The sequence below is a fragment of the Dendropsophus ebraccatus genome, chromosome 2 (genome assembly GCF_027789765.1).
Source record: "Dendropsophus ebraccatus isolate aDenEbr1 chromosome 2, aDenEbr1.pat, whole genome shotgun sequence".
NCBI classification, from domain to species: domain Eukaryota; kingdom Metazoa; phylum Chordata; class Amphibia; order Anura; family Hylidae; genus Dendropsophus; species Dendropsophus ebraccatus.
The window spans coordinates 79,700,040-79,720,658 of NC_091455.1; the positions used below are offsets into that span (position 1 = coordinate 79,700,040).

The following is a 20,619-nucleotide window of genomic DNA, read 5'->3' on the forward strand; positions in this document are numbered from 1 at the left end:
ATCAAGCGCTACAAAAACATGGCCACTTTCTCCCTACTGTTGTCTCCAGTTTGGGTGGGGTTTTGAAACTCAGTTTCATTAAAGTAATTGGAGCTTAATTGCAAACTGCACCTGAACTAGAGACAAAAGTAGGGGGAAAAGTGGCCATGTTTTTGTAGCGCTGGATAACCCCTTTAAGTTTGTTAGACTACTTTAAATCCTATTACTTACATACTGTATATAGTAGAAATATGAAATCATGTTGTACTAATACAAAAACACAAACGATTATGTCCCATAGGACTCAATTATACTCTCTGTTTATATGATTTTTTTTTAAACCTATGATCATTTTTGCCAGGAACTTCACCAGAACCATGTAGTTCTATTTCCTCACTATGGTGAAATCCCTTATTCATCTTTGCTAGGCTGCTACTACCATGCTCCCAACCTTGGTCCCAATGGCCAGAATGAAGGAGCTGTCACAAGTGGAACTACAAGCCCTGATATATTTTGTGGAAATACATTAAACATCTAGAGGATTGTATAACTACTTCCTTGTTACTTATGTATTTACACCTACATTCATTGCCTTGGCTCAGACTTGTCCTTACTAAGACATGGCTTACACCTTTTCTTCTTTATACTAAGGCTTCAACTACTGATACCCTTTCAATCTGTTCTATATGATATTGGAATGTCTATTTTGTAATCTCCTTTCTTCATAAAGTAATAGTTTATTTCTACCTCAACAAAACAGAATAAAAAGGCATTTCTAAAGAAATAAATTTGGTATTCTTCTAATGTACTCATTTATGAGGAATGTTGTTGGCATGGAGACATTATAACTGCCCATATTACCTTCTAGAAAGAAACACAAGCTAGTTTCTTATATTTCTCCTGAATAATACCCCGTAGAAATTACTGCATTCTATATTCCATTTAGAAAATGTCAAGAATGAATAGGTAAATAAGCAAATGAGAACACTGAATACCATTATGTATCACGTTATGCAATACCTTGGGCTATGTATGCATTGCTCAGCATACACCTATAAGATTGAATTTCTAATATTACAATGGTTCCTCTACACTTATCCGATAAGTGAAATGTGTATTGAAAGCTCAGTTAACCAGTTACGGGTTATGATAGATAGATAGATAGATAGATAGATAGATAGATAGATAGATAGATAGATAGATAGATCTGTAAGTAATAAAAAAAAGCGTTTATTAAATGTGAGAACATGCTTAATAGCTGGCTATCTTCACACAAGCCAGACATAAGTATGCGCATGGTGCCACACGTGGGGCACAGTCCAGGGGGCTCATCGTAGGTGTTTTAAGTCTAAGTATTTAATAAAATGCTAACAGCATGGGCAGAAACATGGCGGGTGAATTAGAATTCATAAATATAGGGTACCAGTAATCATATTACTACATATATATATTTGATGTAATGAAACTGAAGATACTGAAGATAAGAGAGCAAGAGAAAGACTTTAGTTTACTGGTTGCAAGTAAGCTCACTGCTCAATATCAAGCAGCAACTGCAAAACCAAACATGATTCTAGGATATAAAAAGAGGAAGATAAAAGCTTGTCATCCCAATCTCCCCCCATCCCCATTTAACTGTGTAAGAACATAAGAGAAGCACAAGTTTCAGTTTTGCGCTCAACATTTTTAAAAATATCATGGAACATTACGTAATCTCTTTATAGCTGTAACCCCTCTCTCCCCGGACAGAGAGTGCTGCATGTATGTGCCAGCATCTGCCCTGCTCATCCCTTCATGCTTCCTGCAGTCTCTGTCAGTCCTTGTGTTTTCCATCCTCTCCATTCCTGATATAATCTGCCTGCACTCACACTCCACCATTCACACTGCTGTATAGAAAGGTTTTTGCCACTGTCATCCTGCACGGCTCCCTTATTCTTACTTCCTGATTGGTCCATGCTGAACACACTCTCTCCCCATTGCTGTCATTTGACCACACAGCAGCTCTGCTTCTCTATTCTAGCCTGTTGTACTATGCTACTGCATAATGGGAATCTGCATTTCCTTCCTGTAGCTACAAACTGCTGCTGTATTTTCAGGTTTATGCACTTACTATACATTATACTCCACATGATGGTACTATTTAGTACAGTAACTAAATGTTTGCTTCATTCGTTTTACATGTTATTCAGAATAAAAAAAATTGTTTTTGGGGTGTGGAACCGATTGTCTGCATATCAGTGATTTCTTATAGGAAAATTTGCTTTGGTTTAAGAGTAATTTGAATTACAAGCACGGTACCAGAACGAATTGTGCTCGTAATCCAAAGCACCATTGTATTTGACTGCTCAGCGGACAAAAGGGGACAGCAGCAGACACCATGTGGCCTGGGAACTGGCAGCTGCATTGGAGATGCAAGGGTAAGAAAACAGCTCTTTTATTTCCCCTGCGGCCCTGGCAGCATCATAAGTTACCAATTTACACTGGACAACTCCAACCACGCTAAAGCAATTTAAGTAACTGCTATAGCCTCACATGAAAATATAGGACCTAATTTATAGGGTTAAATCATCTTCATAATTATATGACTACAAGAAAAGAAAGTTCTGTCCAGTAAAGCACCATGACTATTACACAGATATCACATATACACCTGAAGTAATAGCTTCCTAGTGAGATTTCAGCTCCTCAAAAGATTTGTTTTATTAACATACCAGATAATTCATTTTCACAATCTCACAAACACATCTGTACAGTGCATATAAATGCAAACAGGAAAATGTAGGTGAGGAGAAATCCCTCTGCTGAAATTCTGGATATAGTCAAACCTCAGTAGTACATTAAAGGTACTAACACTAAATGATAAAGAAGATATTACATAGATCAATTTGTTATCAGTTTTATAGTAGAGTTGCTGCACTGCAACTTAACTCTTCAACTAAGGTAGTTGACCATAAAGAAATGTGCACATTGGAGACACATCAATAAGCTGAAAAAATAGAACTATAAACATTACTTCATGTAGTCATTTTTCTAATCTGCTATGTTTATTTTAATGCCAAAATCCAGATAAAAGGGGTTTTCTGACAAAATGTACTGATCTGTGGGGTGCCAACACGTGGAACAGGCATGAATCAGCTGTTCAGCACCACACTACACATTGAACAGATTTTATCTTCAGTCATTGTAAAGCAGCGGCAATGTGTAACTTCAGCTCAGGTCCTCTTCAAATAGGAGCTGAGCTGCAGTTACACATCTGTCGTATGCCGGGGTGGCTGCAAGGTGGTGTTGTGACTAGGTGGGTGTTGAGTCACTTGGACACTTGTCAGGGTGGCCAGGAGGGGTGTTGGAACCTACCCCCGGACACACAGGTACTGCTCTTAAAGAAAAAAGGTTAACCCAAATGTAAGATGTGGGTGCAGGTGCGAGAGAACCGAATGCTTAACCAGATGAACAGTTTATTGTTAATATTCAGTGAAATACAATACAATACAATACTGGCAACAACGTGAAGCACAGTTGCAGATGACAGAGGAATCAGAGGGTAGAGTTTGAGGTAGCTTGAGGAGTAAGTATGGGAACTGTCCTGGAGGCCTTATGCAAGTAGTAGGTGTACTCTGCGGGGATGAGCTTGTAGTAGAAGTATAGTGAAGAGAAGAATACCCATACTCAGGTTTAGTCTGCTATCTGACCACCTTCTGCCCAACTAGTTCAGTGAGTGCCAAGTTGGGTAGTACAAGCCCCAGGCCTTACCAACTGGGTGTAGCAGACTTTCCGAGAAGAGCCGTGTGTCAGTAGGATGCAACAGCTTCCAGCTATTTGTTATTTGTTGTCAGTTTGAGTTAAAAGCAACGCTTGTCATTTCGCAGTTTTGACGCCCGTCAGTGCAATGACCACTGTTGGTACAATATTCTAGTTTAGGTGGACTAATTGGCCTTTGGGTGTGTCTTTAATTGAAAAGTCCACTGAATTTAATAGTAAAGACGGTGAAAGGAAGGTGAAAAAAGAACTGTGTGTGAACAACTAAAAATAACGTCCATTGGTAGAAAAGGACATCTGAAAATAATTGTCATGATCCTTATTTTGATGTCCGCTTAGACAATGTCCATAATTTTATACATTGTATGCATTGTGTCTGTCATTCCATTGACTTTAATGCATTCCTTTTAGGTCAATTAAAATGTGGTAATAACAGATGTCTTTTTAAAAAGAAAAAACGGACGCCTTTTCACTTTTTACTTTGTGTAAACATAGCGTATGTCAGAATTTTTTTTAAAGGAACATGCGGCACATACAGTGCACACACACGATGAACACAGAGCACACATAACACACAGCTGACAAATGGCACATACACACAGAAAACACAAACTAAACATACAGCTCACACAGAGGACACGTGACACACACAGGAAACACAGACAGCACATGACAAAGACACACATCCTACAACCGACATTTGTGACAAACACCCAGCTCACACAGGGGACACATTAAAAACACATACAGCTCACACAGAGGACACATGATACATATACCCAGTGACCACAACACAAGGCACACACAGTGAACACATGCTACACACACAGCTCATACAGAGGATGCATGCTGCACAAACAGCTCAAACTGAGGACACACAACACACACAGATCAGACAGTGAACATATGCTGCACACATTAGACGCATAAGGATACACAACTGAAGCCATAATCACTAGACTTGAGCAGAATGAGCAGAGATATGATTTTGTCACACCCTGCACTGTGAACCATCAATGTACAGTACAAGGATGGTGCAGACACAGGAGTTTGTCTACACCATCAGCATTAGATGCCTGCTGTAACATGCAATCTGCTGCAATGGCTGAAATTGGAGCAAGCTCTAATACTGGGTGTTTAACCCATTATATGTCAAAAGTAGTATGATGCCTATCAGCATTACACTTACAGACATAAAGGTGATCGCATGGTCAAACACACAAAATTGACATTTCCACAACTATAACAACCAATTAAAAAAATAATAATAAAATAAAAACAAATGTCAGAATTGCTATTTTTTCAATTTCTCTCAGAATACATCAGAAAAGCTTAAACAATAAGTCATGTGTATTCCAGCAGCTCAGGTGTCACCCAGTACAGTGATTTTCTATTTAAGCTAAAATACTAAAGGAGGGTCCATTTGAGGGTCCCTCAATGAAGTCCAGTGTCGGGGAGAATGAAAAAAATAGAATGCACTTACCTCCTTGGCTCCAGAGACGGTGGACACATACCGCCTCTCTGATTCCCCGGTTCCAGACACTTCCTGGTTTGAGAGGAGACCAAGGATGTGATTTTCCAGGACTGCTCAGCCAGTCAGCGACAGAGGCGGGACCTTGTTACAGCCACTGACTGGCTGAGCAGGCCTGGAACGTCATGTCCCAAGTCCCCACTCAAACCAGGAAGTGGGCAGAGAACGGGGGATCAGAGAGGCATTATGTGGTCACCAGCTCTGGAGTCAGGGAGGTAAGTGCACTTTTTTTTTTCATCCTCCCTTTTGAAAAAAATCTCCCTGACTGGACTTCTTTGTTTTTATATTACTGTCATTCATGCTATATGTTATATAACAATTTATTTGCTCCTACAAATATACCTTTTATCATATTGTACACAATAGACCTCTTTAGACACTGCTTTTTGGTTGACATACAGCACACAATGTGTACATTCATTTACCATCTGTAGTATGGTCTTGTCATCATTAAGTACCGTCAATCCTTATGGAGTTATCCAAGCACAACATTTTTATTGTAAGATCTAAAGCTTTTATGTCAAGGATTTTCTAGATTACAGAAAATCCTAATTAAAACACATGTATTTTAAAGTAAGCAGTTTATTGAGCATAGATGGGGTTTATTAGCTTCTAGTGCTTGTCATGAAGATTTTATACAGCAGCCGTTAGCTTTCTGCTGGGAACACCACATTTTAATCCTGCTTGCTAGTTCTGTCTACATATATAACTTTGTAAGAGATTATGGTTGTTGCTCATAAATTGTCTGCCTCATCCGCCTTTTCAAGTAGGCTATACAAATTACACTGGTTGCAAAGCCACAAAGGTTGCCTTTGAATTGTTGGCTAGAAACATATATTATTTCTTTTTTTAAACCTTAAGTATGTGTTCTCTATGAAGCAAATACATAAAAAAGTGCTGAGTGCTACAGAGAAAGCATAAAAGTATGTGGTTATTGAACGCCCCCTTTAAAAGAAGACAAACCATTTCTTTCTTTCCAGGTCAGAAATTATATGCTAGGACGTGGGATCCATGGCCACCTTTTATTGAAGCCTGTCTTGCCCCTGTCTTCCACTTGGGCTGCTACGGCAGACTCACTGTAAATCAGGTTTAGCCTTCCCAGATGGTAAACTTGGGTTGCGGGAAGGTAAGGAATGTAATGTACAAATACATCCCAACTAGACCTCCAGGATGGGCTTTCTAAAAAGCCACCCTGCCTTGATAATATCAAATTAGACACAACAAATGTGGATAGGATGTACTGTATTCTGTTTGGAGGTTGAGAAAAAAATAAAAAAAAAATCCTCATGCTCCATAGCCAAAAGCCTAGGACACACATAAATGAGTCTGCTCAAAACTGTAAAGCGAAGTGTGTCCATTTGAGGAATCCCATCACCAGAGAGACCAGTGGGTCATCTACAGTTAGTTATTGAGCCAACCTGCATAGATTTAGAATGTAACTTCCACAATCAGCATCCCAGGCTATAGCCACTAATAAGAGAAGATACTACACTTGATCTTATGCTGCGTTTAAACGTAACGATTATCATGCGAATTTGCGCGATAACGATCAAATTCGAATGATAATCGTACGTGTAAATGCAGCAAACGATCAAACAACGAACGAGAAATCGTTCATTTTGATCTTTTAACGTTCTCAAATCGTCGTTCGTCGTTCACAAAATATTCGCAAATCGTTCCATGTAAACAGTAGTTCGCCGATTTAACCAATGTGTGAGATAGGCTTAAGCGATTGCAAAACAATCGCAAAACTATTTTCCGTACGATATAATGTACCGTCTAGATGCTGATCATTATGGGAAAAAAATCGTTACTCCGATATCATTAATCGTACGATCGGGCCAATTATCGTTTCGTGTAGACGCACCTTTAGGCAGAAAAATGTTTGCTGATGAAGTAATAATATTTAAATTGGTGCTCAGGCTGGTGCTTAAAAGGAAAAATGCTATACAGACCTTCTGCATTACCCTGCCGCAGGTATCACAGAGCTCCGTTCCTGCTGTGCAACATTTCATGGTTCACTGTCAGCATGTAGTACTGCCCACTCAGCAACTATGTGGGCAATACCAGCTGCCAACCCCAAATTCATAAGTGCTATACAACCACACCAGAGCTCTATGATTCTGGTGATGGCAGGGAGCACTTTATTTCTTTTTAGCATCTGCCTAAGCACCAATTTAAAGGGGGAAAAAACATTACCTGCTGGACAACATTTTGAGGCTGGAAACACACACTGCTGTTTTTGGAAAAATGCCACTGCATCCAACAGAAAAGAGAAGTGCAAGCCCTCCCTTTATAAAAGAGAAGTACAAGCCCTCCCATTATATTTTCCATCCACTGGCGGAACTACCGCCGTAGCAGCCATAGCGGCTGCTACGGGGCCCCGCCGCATCAGGGGGCCCGTGACGCGGGTCCCGTGCTCCTCCTGACCCGGCGACTCCTTTCCCCAACCATAGGGAAAAGGAGTCACTGGGCCAGGAGGAGCACGGGACCGACCGACAGCGCTCCTGTCAGTCCCCCGTCTGATGCGCGGCTGCCGGGGGTGTCCCGTCCTATCCCCGGCACCGCGCGTATCATAGAGCTCTCTGTGTGCCGGAAGTCGCGGCCGCAGCACAAGCCCACAGAGAGCTCTATGATACGCGCGCTGTCGGGGATAGGACGCGACACCCCCGGAAGCCGCGCATCAGACGGGGGACTGACAGGAAAAGGCTCGACGGGGGAGCGCATTGTAAGGTGAGTTTGTTTGTTTTTTTTAAACCTGCTTTCCGGGGGGGGGGAGGAGAGAGAAGGGGGCATCTATAAGGGGGATGGGGAGAAGAGGGCATCTATAAGGAAGGGGGGGAGAGGGGGACATCTATAAGGGAGAGGGGGACATCTATAAGGAAGGGAGAAGGGGGCATCTATAAGGAAGGGGGGGGGGAGAGGGGGACATCTATAAGGAAGGGGGGGAGAGGGGGACATCTATAAGGAAGGGGGGGAGAGGAGGGCATCTATAAGGAAGGGGGAGAGGGGGCATCTATAAGGGAGGGGGGAGAGAGGGCCATCTATAAGGAAGGGGGGGGAGAGGGCCATCTATAAGGAAGGGGGGGAGAGGAGGGCATCTATAAGGAAGGGGGAAGAGGGGGACATCTATAAGTGGAGGGGAAGGGGGCATCTATAAGGGGGATGGAGAGAAGAGGGCATCTATAAGGAAGGGGGGGAGAGGGGGACATCTGTAAGGAAGGGGGGGAGAAGAGGGCATCTATAAGGAAGGGGGGGAGAGGGGGACATCTATAAGGAAGGGGGGGAGAAGAGGGCATCTATAAGGAAGGGGGGGAGAGGGGACATCTATAAGGAAGGGGGGGAGAAGAGGGCATCTATAAGGAAGGGGGGGGAGAGGGGGACATCTATAAGGAAGGGGGGAGAGGGAGACATCTATAAGGGAGGGAGAAGGGGGCATCTATAAGGGAGGGGGGAGAGAGGGCCATCTATAAGGAAGGGGGGAGAGGGGGACATCTATAAGGAAGGGGGGGAGAAAAGGGCATCTATAAGGAAGGGGGGAGAGGGGGACATCTATAAGGAAGGGGGGAGAGGGGGACATCTATAAGGAAGGGGGGAGAGGGAGACATCTATAAGGAAGGGGGGAGAGGGGGACATCTATAAGGAAGGGGGGAAAGGGGGACATCGATAAGGGAGGGAGAAGGGGGCATCTATAAGGGAGGGGGGAGAGAGGGCCATCTATAAGGAAGGGGGGGAGAGGGGGACATCTATAAGGAAGGGGGAGAGGGGGACATCTATAAGGGAGGGAGAAGGGGGCATCTATAAGGAAGGGGGGAGAGGAGGGCATCTATAAGGGAGGGGGGAGAGAGGGCCATCTATAAGGAAGGGGGGGAGAGGGGGACATCTATAAGGAAGGGGGGGAGAGGGACATCTATAAGGGGGGGCAACATAGGGGGAGAGGGGGCCATCTATAAGGGGACAACATAGGGGAGAGGGATATTATAAAGGGACAACATTGGGGGAGAGGGGAACATCTATAAAGGGACAATATAGGGGGAGAGGGGGCCATCTATAAGAGGACAACATAGGAGGGGCCATCTATAGGGGTGGCAACATAGGGGACCATCTATTAGGGGACAACATGGGGGGCATCTATAAGGGGGACAGCATGGGGGGCTTCTATAAGGGGGGCAACATAAGGGGGCTATTTATAAGGAGGGGTGACAGAGAGGAGGGCCATATAATAAAATGGGATCACATAGAGTCAGCCTTCCCACTAAATGAGGGTGTAAAGGGGCCAATGCAGATGTGCCGTATAGAGAGATGAGGATGGTGCCAGTGTGAGGAGACTAATATGTTTTTCTGGCAGATTCTGTGGATTTGTGGCTCGGAGAAGGAGATGGGGAAGAAAATGAAAAGGGAAGAACTCCGATCAGAGAAGACGTCCCCTGTAAGTCACCTGATATAACTGTACTGTAATTTATATGGTGTACAGGACCTGTGTAGAGCTGAGTGTGTTGATGGCGTAGTGGTCGATCGAGAGGGGGCGGGCGGGGGGGGGGGGCCCAATCAAAAGTTTGCTATGGGGCCCAGCCATTTCTAGTTACGCCCCTGTTTCCATCTCATTTAAAGGAGTTATCCAGCGCTACAAAAACTTGACCACTTTCTTCCAGAGACAGTCCCACTCTTGTCTCCAACTTGGGCAGGGTTTTGCTGCTCAGTTCCATTGAAGCGAATGGAGCTTAATTGCAAACCGCACCTGAACTGGAGATAAGAGTGTGGCTGTCTCTGAAAGAAAGTGACCATGTTTTTGTAGCACTGGATAACTCCTTTAAGTCAACTTCTGGTTTTGGCCTAAAAAACTGCAGTGGGTGTTTCCAGCCTCACATACCTCTATATAAAAAAATTTCCACACAGTATTTTGAAAGTTTTTAAGTCATTAACAGTTGAAAAAAATGGTCCATGCAGAAAATGGCTGAAAATACGGCCCAAGCAACTTTGTGGGAACATATGGGGAAATAACTGACCGATTTATCTGAAGCAGCCAATCAGAGCTCTGCTTTCATTTAACTTGAGCTGGTTAAGAAATAAAAAAATGCCCTGATTGGTTGCTATAATCACATTTTATTTATCCCCTCATAGTCTCAGAATAGTACTAGGAATGTTCTTCAGCAGCATATCTTTTAATTTCATCATATGCTTTAAAATGTAACTAAAACAGTGTGGAACCCGGCTGTGATCCAGCCAGCATTATATATGAGACTATTAAATACAGTTATTTAACCTTCATTACACACTCCCACCAAAGCGTTCTACTCCTTTTTTTCTCACTATAAAAGGTTTGATGGTTATTAAATGCTCAGCAAGTATATATATTGAAAAATGTTAGAATATTTACAAAACCTTGTTTTCCGCATTAGTGGTAACGCGGCTCCAGACTCAGCTCAATTAGTTAATAAAAATCACTTGATCGGCACCTCCTGCTGAGGTGTGCAACACTCACAAATTGCAATACGTGAGCAAGCCAGGATAGTGCTGAATGCTCTAATGCATTCACCTTCATAACAAATGGCTGAAGCACACATCTGCCTAATGTAATCAACCTTCATCTTAATATACAGGACATAGATTTTCTTACATTTTAAGTCAAAAGGTAATATTTCAGGAAACTTAAAAGGGTGAATAAAAAAGTGGGTGAATGAAAAACAACTTATGCTGTATTATTGAGTGCTGCCAGACTTGGGTTCACACAGAAGTCACATTTATCAAGCTGACTTATGGTAAGAGCAATATGGGAAATAAAAAGCTGAGCTCTGACTGGGCAACAGAGGATCCTAATATAAGACAGCTTAAGTGGAAGTTTTTAGAAAATGCAGCCTGTTCTGGCTATGGTGTTTTTTTTCACAGTCTTTGGAGTGAGTGGGTAGCAGTGGGGGAGAGTGTGACAAGACAGCAGGGGTAGATTGAAGAGAGAGCGGGGAGGGGGGGGGTGACAAGACAGTCGAAGGAGAGTGACAAGGTAGAAGGGGAGAGTGACAAGACAGCAGGGGTAGATTGAAAAGAGAGCGGGGGGGAGGGTGACAAGACAGTGGGAGAATGACAAGGTAGCAGGGGAGAGGGACAAGACAGTGGGGGAATGCCGTGCATCTCCTGCACTAAAGCGGGGACATAGAAGGTCTGGAGTGCCAGAGTAAGTGGACAGTGGGAGGGGCAAGAGTAACAAGAAAGTGGGTGGAGAGAGTGACAAGACAGCGCAGTGAGAGCGACAAGGGGAGCCAGGGGAGATGTACATGGGCCTTGTGGGCAGTCTGGGCGCTCCTTCCTCTGTCACCCCTCCCACTGAGAATGGATCAGCTGTACTCCATCTTTGCAGGGGACCAGGATAGCAGCGGTAACCCTGCCCACCACTGACATAACTGCTCTAGATTGGTCCGTGATCTGGGTTAACATTTACAGCCCGGTCCACAGAAGAGAGGGGGGGGGGCATTTGATCCACATCTCGGAAGGTGGGGTCCAGGAGGAAGGAGAGGACGCCATTTAGAGGATTTTATGTGTCCAGAGGGGGTGAGTCCACCTAGAAAGCTGCTAAACAGTGCAAAAGCCATAAATAGTGGACTTTAGACAGATATAAAGCTATGGGTGGGCTAATAGTTAATACAAAAATGATTTGGGGTGGAATACCTTTTTAAGAAAGAAACTGTGTAATATGTCTTAACAGACAAAAATAGCACTGTATTTTTCCCTATTAAAACAATGTAATAGACTCCATAATGAGTCAATGGGGTATGTTTGACACCGATGTATCCAACTCAGTATTAAGTAGTAGTATTAAGTGTAAACACGTGTACAACAAACTCTAAAAAGTTAAATCATAGCTGGGAGAAGTCATCATGGCAGTTGGAGCCATGATAGTGTTATCTTTTTACATTACAGTGGCATTATAAAAGTTTTATTGTAGTTCCCATAACACTATGTAAAATCAGCATTATGTATCACTTTATTTATCACTATTTAGGCCAATCCATGTATAGAGATTCCAGATTTAGGTACAGACTAGTGTGTCCTGTATATCCCAATAAAGCACCTGGGTCTTTGCGAGCACACTCCACATGAGTACACCAGGACCAGGGTATGCAATCAGGGCCGTATTTACCACCAGACACCCGTGGTCCGCCGCCTAGGGCAGCACCAGGGAGCAGGGGGAAAGAAAGACCTTTTTTTGATTTTTTTAGTCTCCAACCTCCCGTTCAGATTAGCCAGTAAATCGGGTGTCTTTTCGAGGGGGGGGGATGTATGGTGGAATTGTTCAGGTCTGGTATGGTAGTGCTATCCAGTCACAGTATGGTGGTATTGGTCAGGCCTGGTATGGTAGTGTTATCCAGTCACAGAATGGTGGTATTTGTAAGGTCTGGTATGGCAGTTTTATCCAGTCAAAGTATGGCGGTATTGGTCAGGTCTGGTGGTGTTATCCAGTCACAGTATGGCGGTATTGGTGAGGTCTGGTGTGGCAGTGTTATCCAGTCACAGTATGGTGGTATCAGGTCTGGTATGGCTGTGTTATCCAGTCACATTATGGTGGTATTGGTCAGGTCTGGTATGGCAGTGTTATCCAGTCACAGTATGGTGGTATTGGTCAGGACTGGTATGGCAGTGTTATCCAGTCACATTATGGTGGTATTGGTCAGGTCTGGTACGGCAGTGTTATCCAGTCACAGTATGGTGGTATTGGTCAGGTCTGGTATGGCAGTGTTATCCAGTCACAGTATGGAGGTATTGGTCAGGTCTGGTATTGTGGTGTTATCCAGTCACAGTATGGCGGTATTGGTCAGGTCTGGTATGGCAGTGTTATCCAGTCACATTATGGTGGTATTGGTCAGGTCTGGTATGGCAGTGTTATCCAGTCACAGTATGGCGGCATTGGTCAGGTCTGATATGGCTGTGTTAAATGTGATGCCTGGCTATTACCTACCAATCTTCCAATCCTGTGGTGAGAATTCCTCCTGACAATATGCAGACGGCTCTAATTAGTGATTCAATGTGGAAATTTGTTCATGTTATAAGCAGTTAAAAACGATGAAAATAGCGATTCAGACAATGTTTCTACATGTAAAGAAATGCATGTGGCCGAAACTACTCTCCCCCACACTCCCTAAGATGGGGTGTCTTCAGGTGTAGTGCCTAGGGCAGCAGCAGCTGTTAATACGGCCCTGTGTGCAATAGGTATCAACACTAAGTGTAACTGTCATTGAGCTTAATTTACGTTTATCAGTTACACCACCATTATTAATTTTTACTGAATCCCAACTGATGACCAATGATAGACAATACTTTTATTGCTTACTTGCTAATGCTGACCAATTATTACTATTGCTCAGAAATAAGCAACTCCCGAAAATAATAATAAGAATTGGAGAATGGAAATGTGCATTTAATGGGTTCAGGTATTCACCCTTAGTGCCTAGGGCAGCGTGACCAGTAAATACGGCCCTGGTCTTCGTGATTTAAAGCTTTCGATCGTGTATCTCCAAGTGGCTCATTATACAAATGCAGATAGTATAAAAGCTCACATCTAGTGGCAATCTATGTGTATTGTAAAATTATTCCTTGACAGTAGTCATCATCTCAGAGGCTAGTTCTTTAATACCGTAGATTGAGAATATGTCCCATTATTGAGAATCTTCCTGATGGTTATTACCGATATTGATTAGTAATTGTAACCATAGTGAATCTACTCAGCATCACAAATGCACATATCCAGGGCTAATGAAGCCTTACGTGTGTCCTTATACTTTATCATGATCTCCTAGACTTGCCCTTAATCTGTAATATTACTTGAGGCTAGGTCATTCACAAGGTTTCCATAGTTATTCAAAGGATGCTCAGTGCATAGACCATTTCTCCAACGTCTCTTCAAGTCAGCTTTTAACAAAATGTTTTATTTATCTATGAACTTAAAGGCAGGACTGGCCTGTGCCATTGTGCAATTCTTTCTGCCCCTCCCCTATATTGTACAGTGCCCAAACAACAATGTCATGCATGGGCTAAAGAACGCTTTCATCGAGTTGCTTAAATATCAGTTCTGTAGAGGACTATCACAACCAAACACTGCTAAATTATTACTATATTTTGTCAAAATGGCAATAAGTACCCTAATAAGTACCATCATACAGTGCTCAATGCTCAATGTCTAAAACACTACTATACAATTCGCATTAACATTTGTAGTAGTCAAGAGTAACAAGCGTGAAGCCTTCTGTGGCCTATTGCATCCTAGACAATACCCCAAAGGCTGTGTCTGCTCACAACACTACATTTTTGTTTTACTGTGAAAAGATTACATATTCTCAGTTAGAAGTACAGATCAGTGAATCTATTTGTTAGGATAGATTTTGCTCCAAACTTCCTAAGAATAATATTTTTATCCAAACTTTTGTTATAGATAGATCTAGGACAGGAGCAAGGACTCCTTGCTCCTGTACAGTATGTAGCTTTATTGGTGTTCCATCTCTATTATGATACCTCCTGTGAAATGGCCCTGACTCCTGCTCCTGTAAACTAAGCGGCTAGGTATACACTGTATGCCATGCCACTCAGATAACACTCCCAGCAAATGTCTGTAGCTGCCTGGAGGTCAGTGGTGATGCAGTATCCATCACTGCTTATACTCACCACCATCAGCTGTCTGGCCCAGCATTTGTTAACAGTAAAACAAGGCTCACTGCCTTTTGACTGGTGTCCCTGCTTATTTAGAATTTCATATTGGCCATAAAATCCAAATAAAATCCAACTGCAAATTCTACCAGATGCAACTGGAATTCGTTTTGCTTTGTTCACTCATCACTAATTACAAAATAACTTTTTAAATCATGTAAATCATATTATTCTTCATTAATGAAGGGTAAATTAGACATTACACAGTCACTGAAGTAAACGGCATGTCTGGGTAATGAATAGTCATACAATGCAAAAGCCCTTCTTTGCCTCATTCTTTGCTCTGGTTTAGAAAGGGACAACCTGAGTGGAGGACTCTCTACTAGAATTCCCTGATAGGGTTTCTGTATCCCAACTAACCGTTACAACTAATACAGCAGCAGCTTCTATACTATACTATGCGTTGAACTAGATGGATTTATTTAGTTGCTCAATCATTAGACACAAGAGGATGTTGCTTATGGCTGGCCCTGCTTATGGCGTTTGGCCTTATGGATTGTATTTCTGTCAGTGGGAGTTGGGGCGATAAATACTTATATACATGATGTGAAGCATTATCTAATAAGTTGATAATACTCACTGGTAATGCAATCTGTGTTCTCTGGTAATAATATGGGTGTTACATTTACACTGCCCAAGCAAAATCGTTTCAACAGAGCATTTTGTGCCTACGGCAAAGTTGTAGCTTGTTGCACCTGGGCCCCAATGGAAATGCCATTTGTAATGCAAGTTTGTTTCAAAGGGATGTTGGACCCCCTCAGGCACTAGGGCTGGGTGCGACTGCTACCTCTGTACCCTCTACAGTTACGCACCTGGCTTATAGCTTTTAATTATTGAATTGGTATGTGTCTGATTACCAGATCTTTGTAGCAGCCTTTAAACCTCTTGGATTGCATCTTTATTTTAATCATTGCTCTGATTTAGCCTGCATTGATTTCTCATTTTACGACCTTGCCACCATGATGAACCCTGTTTGACCCTCATCATTCTTATGGTTGTCAAAGCTCCCCCTCACTTGTAGGAAATGTATCTATTTGGCTGATAAAGTAGATGCAGATGTATACTGTTTTTATATTTGTTTTTTGTTGTTGTTTTTCTTTTCCTATTTATTTATAGTATTCGATTACGATTACCAATACCCACAAAAGCTTTCTTATAGAGCACCTGTCGGTAGCTAGTTTTCAATGAGACCAAGAGAGAAATATGTAAAAAAGAACGTACCCTTCCTTACACTTCCACATCCACCATATTTTCCATGTTTCTGGGCCTAATAAAATATGGTGGAAGAAAACAATTTGTATCATTGTCTGCAGAGGTATGAAGAATAGTCTATCCATGTAGAAAAGAATCTGTTACTTTCCATGATTAATATACCAGTATGCCTCAAAGGATTTTATCTTATAAAAAACCTTCGCAAACCTGATCTATTGTAAACAGCAGAAATAATATTCAGTAGTTTCACAAACAAAGAAACATACTGTAATGCAAAATGGTGAATAGCTCCTTGGGGATTGGAGGCTGAAAGCATTTGATAAATTATAGCACACTCTTTCCTAAATCCTCCCTTTACTAATCTATTAATCTCTCACTGAAGCACAAGAAGACTTGACAACACTGTGGAAAATTAACTTGAATGTTGACATAATTTCACATTTCAATTAGCTAAAGATTACATTGTGAAAAGTCATATTTACAGTTTGATTACATGTCTACAATTAACCTTGTAAATCTGGACTCATTGGTCCTCATAATACAGTGGGGGTAGAGGGGAGTAACTTCTACCAAATCTGAATCTAAGAGAATAATCAGCAAATCCTAATTACTGTTCATTGTACACAGTCGTTTTTTTTCCCGAAATCTCAATATATATCTATAGTTACCTTCTATTATGTAAATACACTCCCTGTCAGGAGGGTATTTGTTGGGGTAATTGGGAGAGGTAAAAATTCCTCCATCTGAATACTTTGTCCAGGATCCACACTGCAATGATTTCTGTCCTTCTGGAGTACTTTGTTTGTCTGTAAAAAAAAAATAATCACATTTTGATATGTTACATAGACTATACATCATGTTACATTATATAATGGAAGCTATAACTTAAATATGCAATACTTACCTCCTATTTTTTTGGTTGCCCAAGACACATGCAGAATAATTAGACTTGTTACAACTGCAATAAAAGAAGACACCTTCTTGTTTAGAAGCATTTCTCAAAGTCACCATTCTATAGAGTAGCATCTATACGGCATTGCAGGTTATTTACCTAGACATAGTATGCAGACATGAGGTTCTATGGTCAGCTATTCAGCTTGTGTATAGGATCTCCTAGATTGCTCTATAGTACACAAACCACCTCTGAGGATATAGAGTGTGTCTGATATGTCAGACAATGCGTTATGTCTCACTGACTCAGTCACAAGATAAGGTGATGTGTGCTCTGCTGAACTCCTGGCACACGGTGGTAGCCACAGCAATGAAGGAATAATAATGACACTGGCTATTACCTATACAAATATACAATGATGTCCACACTTAGGTGGCATCTTTGTCAGTAAAAGTCTTTCATTATAAAAAAAAAGAGATGATATACAGGTATATTGTGAGAACAATTCCTATTGGTGCGACTAACTGGAAGGGCAATATAAAGAGAAGAGGGAATAAACAATGACTATTAACCATATGCGCGCGCACACACACACACACACACACACACACACACAGCAGCATCAAAAGCCCAATATATTGACTCACAGCTGGAACTGTCCTTGGTTCTTAATGAGTTATGGAAATCAACCCTCTTAATATACACAGTTAAAGCGCCTGTGAATTTTTAATGTAGTGAAACTGACTGTCCAAGCAATTTTAATACAGTTCTGTGCAAACATACTAAATACTATACACTCCTCGCAGCCAGTTTTTTTTTTTTTTTTCCCATGAAGCACATGGTATATATGTATATGTGTAGACATCCCAGTGTCATAAAGCCCTTTATCATATTAAGGAGCACTTTGCTGTGCACAGCATTTACTAATCCCCGCAGATAGGGAAAGGACACTGTTATACCTCCATTCACCACAGCAGCATCACCCCCTCCTCACATAGCAGTATAGGCAAGGAGTTGGGCTACATCTCCAGAATGTCAATGTATATACCCCAGCAGCAGCACACTATATATAAGAGCAGCTTGTATACCTCTATGCCATGAAGGATCTATAGGCACATCTCAATACTGATGCTATTAATGTGTAGTGATGAGCAGCTGAGGACATACTCACTGTGACACAAGCTGCGCCCATGGACCATGTCTGTTCCTTACACAAGGGGCTTCGATCTCCACTAATTCCATTTAGATCCGGGAGGACTTCCAGTGCGGGGGAATAGGATGGGTGAGCAGGAATTGCCACTTCCTCTCAAGTAATCACCATGATCGCAGAGAGGGATAAGAGGATGGAAGAGCTGCATCCACACACTAGATCCCATCTCCCAGCAAGATCCCCAGATCGCTGCAACAGATCGCCATGGTCACTTGTTCATCATCATCATTATTATCACCATTATCATGGGGAGGAATGAGACTACTACTCATTAGTTTGATCCAAGAGGCCAGCCACATGCAGTAGCCAGGACGGTGGCTCACACAGCAGCGGCAGCCAGGACGGTGGCTTACACAGCAGCGGCAGCCAGGACGGTGGCTTACACAGCAGCGGCAGCCAGGACGGTGGCTCACACAGCAGCGGCAGCCAGGACGGTGGCTCACACAGCAGCAGCAGCGGTTCCCGGGTCTTCCCATGCATTGAAAGGATTAATGGGTCCGTCATCTGCTCCCTCTTCTCGCTCCACCTTTGCAATCTTCTGAGGGGAAGCTTTACAAATAAAGGGTTTTAATATTATTTCTGCGATGAAATCCGCATTAAAACAGCGAAATCCCTGACTATGGAGCAAATCCGCACACTCTGCTTGTCGCATAGTATCAAGCAGCAGAGCAGTGCGAGGAGCCCTGAGCCCTATGGTGAGCAGCAATCCCCAGATGTCACTGGGTGAGTATGGACGACCTCTGCAGGCTTCAACTCCTCCAGGATCCGCTCAGCCATCAAACTTTAGCAGCGAATCCCACACGTTTGCAGGTAGAAGCAGAGGTGAGCGCCACCATCCTCCCAGGATACAATGTCACCCTCCATGACTTCAGGAAACTGTGGATTCCCCTACAGACAGAGCCAGCACTGATGTATACTCCCAGGACTCAGCTGCACTTGCCATTAGGTGCCCCCTTCCCGGCAGAGTGCATGTCTGGTCATCAGGGGGCGCTGCTGCCAGCACTACTCCAGTCTCCCTGTGACTGACTCACCAGCGATGCACCCTGTCACCAGCACCAGACTGAGAGCCAGCGCCAGGGCTTAGCATATTATTCCAGGAGGGAGGGGAATGCTGTGAAGTGAGGATTGTTCTTTACTTCCCTCTCACTATCTGCAGTAGAGAAGCTAAGTACTCACACTCTGCCTCCATCGTAGCAGAGAGGCTGATGGGTAACTTGCTGGATGTGTAGTTATTGCTGCAGAGCTTGTCATTTGTTGCCTAATATATTTAAAACATAATAAAAAATATATATATGTGTCCAGAACAAAACAAAGAGTAATAGAAATATTTATAATTCTGTATTCAGTTTGTAAATAAAAATCTTAATGTCAGAAATAAATGATTAAAGAAGCGCGCCATAGATTTAAAAAAAAAAATTGTAATCTTCAATTAGCAAAAATATCACATTTCTGCCTCTTTCTACCCCCAAATCCTAGTTTATTTTATGTGCATTCCCATTAAGTTACCCCTGAGAAATGCACCCATGGATGTATGTACAGGGGGTCACCAGTAGTCTGTGTCATCTATTTTACACTGCTTTCTGGGCTGAGTTTCTAACATAAAAGCAAATGTATCATCGGTACATTGCTTTTTTGTTTTTGACATGAATAGACAGTCGCTTTTCCTTTTTTGAACTGTAGCCTCGTTCCCACGCACGGCGCCAGTCTAAGTAATGGCAAAGCATGAAGGACTGGAGATTTGCCCACTGGCCCCCAGTGGGACGAAATCCCCTCCCCGATGTGACGCGACTTAATTCATTCTAATGGAGATCATCACACTGGGGGGCCGTTGGGGTGGACTGTTAGACTGTGGACTGTAAGGTGGCTGTCGTGGATTGTCACATGTTTGGGTTGTCAGGAGTGGCGTGAAGTAGCAGTGGTGGGTTGACAGGTGTATTTGGTTAGCGTAACGTGGCTGTTGTGGGTTGTTAGGTGTCCGGTTTAAGTGTGAGGTAGCAGTGGTAGGTTTTCAGGTGCTTGGGGTGGGTGTGAAGGGTCTGGAGTGAGTATAGGGCAGCTGTGATGGGTTATCAGGTATCTGGGGTTAGGTAACTTTGGGGGTTTGTCGGGTGTGGGTGGGTTGTGAGATGGCTGTGTTGGGTTGTCAGGAGTCTGAGGTGGATTGTCAGGTGTCTCGGAGGAGTGTGCGCTGGTTGTAGAGGGTTGTCAGGTGTTTGGGGTGAGTATGAGGTTTCTGTTGTGGGTTATTATGTGTCTAGGATGGCTAGTGGGTAGTTAAATGTCTGGGGTGAGTTGTGAGGTGGTTGGGGTGTCAGTTGACTATGATGGGTTAAGTGTCTGGGGTGAGTGTAA

At 42.8% G+C, this 20,619-nt stretch overlaps 1 protein-coding gene across 1 annotated transcript in view; it reads right to left on the reverse strand.

Annotated features, from left to right (window-relative positions):
- The window catches only part of NETO1 (neuropilin and tolloid like 1), an 87,124-nt gene extending 68,836 nt beyond the window's left edge, over positions 1-18,288 (reverse strand). Inside the window, exons 1-3 of the mRNA XM_069960127.1 lie at positions 18,229-18,288; positions 17,070-17,123; positions 16,834-16,971 (exon numbers count right to left, since the gene is read on the reverse strand). Coding sequence (XP_069816228.1) covers positions 16,834-16,971; positions 17,070-17,123; positions 18,229-18,256 — 220 coding nt within the window. The 5' untranslated portion in view covers positions 18,257-18,288. The remainder of the gene's footprint in view (positions 1-16,833; positions 16,972-17,069; positions 17,124-18,228) is intronic.
- Positions 18,289-20,619: the final 2,331 nt, after the last annotated feature.